At 37.0% G+C, this 6,047-nt stretch overlaps 1 protein-coding gene across 6 annotated transcripts in view; it reads right to left on the bottom strand.

Annotated features, from left to right (window-relative positions):
* Window positions 1-725: 725 nt before the first annotated feature.
* The window catches only part of LOC108975956 (cationic amino acid transporter 3), a 39,943-nt gene continuing 34,621 nt past the window's right edge, over window positions 726-6,047 (bottom strand). For 3 of the 6 annotated variants that reach the window (XM_018944810.1, XM_018944814.1, XM_018944809.1), the window contains exons 2-6: window positions 2,915-3,340; window positions 2,563-2,823; window positions 2,216-2,502; window positions 1,722-1,959; window positions 881-1,548 (exon numbers count right to left, since the gene is read on the bottom strand). In XM_018944810.1, coding sequence (XP_018800355.1) covers window positions 881-1,548; window positions 1,722-1,959; window positions 2,216-2,502; window positions 2,563-2,823; window positions 2,915-3,269 — 1,809 coding nt within the window. In that variant the 5' untranslated portion in view covers window positions 3,270-3,340. Of the gene's footprint in view, window positions 1,549-1,721; window positions 1,960-2,215; window positions 2,503-2,562; window positions 2,824-2,914; window positions 3,341-6,047 lie in introns of those variants that run through there. The other 3 variants (XM_018944811.1, XM_018944813.1, XM_018944815.1) reach the window with 2 other exon arrangements.

The raw sequence follows: 6,047 nt of genomic DNA, 5'->3' as shown, positions 1-6,047 counted from the left end.
CTGTATTTTTACAATATCACAAATTGTCCGAAGAACTATAAATTCTATCAAAATTGTTTAAAAAAATTATTAGTTAACAAAAAAAGGTAAACAAAAAGAAAGGAATGGTAGTACAATGCAATTGGCGCATAAAAACAACGTAATTGCTTTAGGCAGGCGTTAATCAAAGCGGATATTTGAGTGTTACCAATTTAAAAAATTGCCTTACTTTTATACCATTTACTATGAAAATTTTCATTTCATATTAAAACACTTAAAACAGTTTTTTGCGGAAAAACTGGACCTCAAATACCCGACAACAATGGCAAACGTTTAGTTTTAATGCGCAATCTATTCATCTCTCTCGCACTTATGTAGGTTCAATATTTAAAAAAAAATTATGATTTTTTTTCTGAAGTAGTAGTAATATTGTAAAGTTTAGAAGAAAGGCAAGACATCCCGAAAATGAATATAAAAATAAAATAAAATAGAATTACTTGTAAAAAGTTAACAAAATAGTAAAAAATTAACAAAAAGTATTTTTAGAATAAAAAGATGGAATGCTATAAAGTTTTCTAATTATATAGACATAGCATGCCTTTCAATACCTGTTTTCTATAACTACATAATGATGGCAATTTGGTTTCAAACCAGTTATTGTCATTTTTACTCTAAGGAATATTTATATATGGACAATTCTAATTTCTTAAACAACCTGAAACAATATAGACATTTGCAATGAACACTCCGAACAGCAGGAGGTATATACGTCACACTTAAATCTACATTTAAGTTTGACAACGCTAGATATTTGTAATGCCAGGACATCATAAATCCCTAAAAGACATGCTTAATGTTTATGGAAACATTTAAGTTTTCATTTACTTTAAATAAAATGCTACTACTGCTTTTCCGCAACCCGATTAACACCGTTCTCCACCTTCCAGTCCGGTTCAAATGCCTGATTCGTGTGTTGCATTCTTATCGCTGCTTCGGCGTGGTTACGGTTCCGCGTCACCTGTGTAGAATTACGCAGACCATAGCTGAAGTAAATCGCATAGCCAATGGCAACCCATACGAGAAAACGTATCCAAGTATTCACGTCCAATTGGAACATCAAATAAACATTGACGAAAACACTTAAACAGGGTATGAATGGCACTAGTGGCACTTTGAAAGTTAACTCAATTGTCGAGACCGGTTGCATGCCGATTATAACCACAATAAATATTAACAGAACGCCAATAACGCCTAGCGCCACTGCACCAGCTGTAGAAGTCACGCCGCAAAGCGCCTCAACTATATCCCAGACGATGCACACCAGCGCAAATACTACGACAGCTATTTTTGTAATACGTGATGTAAATAAATTTGGTTCACGATACGAATTGCCATTGAAGAATTGACGTATAACTTTGGGACAACTAACGGAGATTGTCTTCGTATCCATATCTTCATCCTGATAGCGCAGTACGAGCACACATATGGCTACAATTGTGTAAGCCAATAGTGTACCAATGGACATCATGTCGATCAGCTGGTCCAGATCGAAAATAAGCGCCATAATACCTAGAAAAAAGTCATAGAATGACTGTTATTAGACAACTCAATGCATTTCCAATAAATCGATCATCATTGCAAACAAATGTCGCCAAAATAAATATTTGAGCTTAATCGTGACGATGCCGGAGCTAGTTTGCAATTTTCATTTCAGTGTTTTTAAACTTTTTGTTAATGCTTACCCGCAAAAATTCCCGAGATAATTGTTGCCAACAATGGCGTTTGGGTGTAGTTATGTACTTTTGAAAATGATTTGAAGAGAATTCCGTCGTTGCCCATAGCATAAAGTACACGCGGCAAGGGAAACATAGCACCCAACAAACTTGTGGTCAAGGCAAAGACTGCGCCAATTGTAACGATCCACTTAACAGCGGACCAACCAATGTCGTCAAAAGCCTTCGGGAATGGTGCATCTTTATCCTAAAAGAAAATGAAAAATTATAGTGACTTATGAAGAGATTGACATAAGAAGAATATAATTGACAAAAACTATAATTTGTAAAGATTTGAAAATAAGTTTCAACCCTTCAGGTATTCAGAGAATTGTCCAAAAATATTTTGAGACACGGTTATTAAAACATATTCAAAATCGCATTGGAGGGGTTAATATACATTTGTGATCTCTTGTTATCGGTGTTCTCAAAGAGCATACTGAATATTTCTATTTGAAACTCACCAGTTCGAAGTAAGGCACCATCATAGTAAGTACCGTCGAAATGCCGAAGTAAGACAAGAATATGATGATCAATGAAATGACGATGGCAAGTGGAATATTGCGCTTTGGATTAATTGCCTCTTCTCCAGTTGTGGCTATACAATCAAAGCCTACAAACCCATAAAAACATTTCGCGGCACCAGTCATAACACCGGCAATACCGAATGGCATAAAACCGCCACTGCCAAAATTATTATTGTCTGTCTCGGGTACATCATCTTTTGGTATACTCCAGTTAGCGGGATTAGCTGTAAATAAGGCGAAGAAAGTTACAAAAGATGGTTTTCAACTGTTTACAGTGTATATACCATTTATAGCACCAGCAACTAATACTATGGCAATGGTGATCAGATTTACAGTTGTGAAAATATTATTCAAAAAACTGGACTCTTTCACACCAAAGGCAAGTAATGCCGCCAGCAGCAAAATTACACCCATAGCCAAGAAGTCTGGATACTTTGCTAAGAAGTCCACATGCATAGGTATAGCCTCTGTCAACGCCTTCGACATACTATTATCGATGAGCGCATCAAAGTAGCCGCTCAGACCTCGAGCTACACTGGCGGTACCTGTTCGAGAAGGAAATTATGGTTTTATAATAATAACGATATTTAAACCTAATACAGCTAAAAATGCACAAATATAAACATGTCCTCATACCAATCACATATTCCAATATCAGATTCCAACCAATAGTGAACGCTACGAATTCGCCAATTGTTACATAGCTGTAAACGTATGCAGAGCCCGCTTTTGGCACACGTGCTGCAAATTCAGCATAACAAATGCCCGCAAAAGCGGAAGCAAGCGCAGCGATAAGAAATGATATGGTCACAGCTGGACCGGCAATATTGTAGGCGACTGAACCAGCGAGTACATATACGCCCAGACCGAGAGTACTGCCCACACCGAGTGCAGTCAAATCGAAGAGATTGAGAACACGTGCCAATTGTGATTCGTTTTCTACGACATCATCCGTTTTTCGTCGGGTTAAGGCGGCCCAGAATTTCGACATTATTGCAGTCAAATTCGGTTTTCGTCTTTGATTACAATGTTTTCGGTATTTTCTATTCGGTATGGTTGCTGCTAAAAATGAGAAAATATTTTCATTAGATACACATACTATATATATCGCGTGTGGTTTACATAATACTTTATAATGACAACTTATATGTATGTATGTCTAATCATTTAGCCTGGGAATTTGGTAATAGCTAATTAGAGTAACTAATTTAGGCCACTTCTGTCAATGGCAACGTGTTATCAACAAATCCAAGCCTTATTAGAAAGATATTCAAGTATAATTATTTTAAGGACAAAATTTGAAAAACAAAAGACCATCCCAAATATTTGGTGCTAAGTGCCATAGATACGAACAAACCTCTAAACAAATACTCCTGTTTCGCAATCCATAAATCCTTATTAAACATAAGCTCTGAAATAATAAAAATCAGCGAGCTACGGGACGGAAACCTACTTCTTCTTGTGAAAAACAACATCATACATAAAAAGTTCACGTCTACAAAACAACTATTAGGAGTTTGCAACGTCAAAATTGACTTACACAAAAATCTTAACTCTAGCAAAGGAACCATTTACGCTCCTTGCTTAAATGACGTTCCTGACGCAGAAATAGTTGAAAATCTGAAAATCTGAAGGAACAGGGTGTGTCGTCCATCTACAAATTCCCCAAGTATGTAAATGGTCAATCTGCTCCGAGCGGAGTAGTTCTTCTTACATTCGACTTGTACTACTTACCGGAACAAATCGACATCTCGTGGTACAGAACAAACGTAAGACCTTACTATGCAATCACTCATCTTCCAGTAAAGAATACCCGAAATTTGAACAAATAAAAAAAATAATCACTATCCAAACAGAAAACAAATGCTCATATCGCGAAGCAGTAAGCATACATAAATTGCAAACTGCACCAACTTTTACTTCTTCATCTCCCTCATTCTCTAACATATTAGACAACTCAACCAACAAAGACAACGACAATAACAAGAAAACAAAAACCCAACCTGAAATTCACACAGTTACTCAGTCTCTCAACTCAAATAATAACATAAAATCAAATCCAAAACAAACAAATTCACCAAACTCAACAAACAACATTTACTCATTAAACTCATTACCAACCTCAACGGCAGTCGATGACTCTTCCACGACGACTCTCGACTACGCTTCAACAATCCCACTCATCTCCAACTTTATAATCACCTTAACAACTCAACCTCCCACTCACCCCCCGCACAAATTGATACTCTCAGTTCTGAATAGACTATGCGTATTCTTCAATGGAATTTGAATGGTCTATTTAACAACTACGCTGACCTTAATCTCCTTGTCAATCAATTTTCACCACACGTTATCGGACTACAAGAAACACACCTCCCCGCTAATAAATCAGCTCACACTCCCAACAACTACGTAGGTTACTTTTAGAACCTCCCCCGCAATAAAACAGCTAAACAAGGAATAGCCATTTTTATTAAAAAAAATCTGTTATACATAAACAAGTTCCCATTTCCTCCAACATAGCCACCCTAGCAGTGGAAATCGACATAGGCTTTAAATTTTCGTTCTACAAACCGCAGAGGTCAGGAGTTAGAAGACACCCTACTTGTAAAAAGCCTTGTCGTTCTAAATGATGGACAACCAACATACTTCTTCACACATAATTCGTTCACCCACGTAGACATTGTCCTTTCATCGGCCTCGATTGCTCCTAAACTTTCGTCCCTGACATTAAAAGATTTACATAATAGTGACCATTTCCCCATCGTAACCACCCTGTCTACTCCCAGTTTATATACCATTAAACCTAGAGCAAAATTCTTAACTGAGAAAGCTGATTGGGCTAAGTATTGTTCACTTATCTCCTCTTTTATTCTAGAAAAAGCTATATCTAGCAACATAAACGCGGAAGCATCCACAATAAAATCTGTTATACTCTCAGCTGCATACTTAGCCATTCCCCAAACTAATACTAAACAGTTTTCCACAAAGCTTCCATATTGGTCTAAAATCTTATCTGTGTTAAGAAGGAGAAAACAAACGTTATGGGCTACCTACAAACACAATCAACAACTTAATACAATACAAAAAAGCTAATGCCATTTTTCGAAAGGAATTAAAAAATGCAAAAAGACAGAAGTTTGTAAAATTTACAGCTAACATAAAGCCTCCCTCTAGTCCTAAAAAGGTTTGGTCGGATATAAAAGCTCTGTCGGGCGCATCTAAACACCATAAAACTGATTTTATCCAATCTACACAAGGCCCTATGTACGACCGAAAAGAGATTGCTGAAGACTTTGCAAGTTCATGGTCTAATGCTCCTCATAATTCTAATTTCCACATGGATTTCAACTCTCTCAGTAATATAATTATACCTAAAACCTACCACAACCCGTTACCTTGTCCTACAGCTTCCCTAATCGAATCATCAATCTCACTTCACGAACTCGACTCGACTATTTCTACTATGTCGGGTAGCTCTCCAGGCCCGAATAAAATTCCTACTCCCTCCTCAAAAACCTTCCTCATAACCTCAAACTCCGACTCCTATCGTTGTATAACAGAATTTTTGATAAAAGCACCCTTCCTCAAGATTGGAAAAAAGCTGTTGTTATACCTATCCCTAAACCTAACAAAAGCAGCCCTTCCGACCCCAACTTTAGACCTATATGCCTAATACCCTGTATATCTAAGGTGCTTGAAAAAATTATATCCGTGAGAATTATGTGGTACGCCAAGAAAAAAGGGTTGATAAGCTCTAACCAATTCG

Source organism: Bactrocera latifrons, unplaced genomic scaffold (genome assembly GCF_001853355.1).
Source record: "Bactrocera latifrons isolate USDA-ARS-PBARC rearing strain unplaced genomic scaffold, ASM185335v1 scaffold_70, whole genome shotgun sequence".
Lineage (NCBI taxonomy): Eukaryota > Metazoa > Arthropoda > Insecta > Diptera > Tephritidae > Bactrocera > Bactrocera latifrons.
Note: the sequence above shows the minus strand (reverse complement) of the source record. Positions and strands in the feature narration are given on the sequence as shown.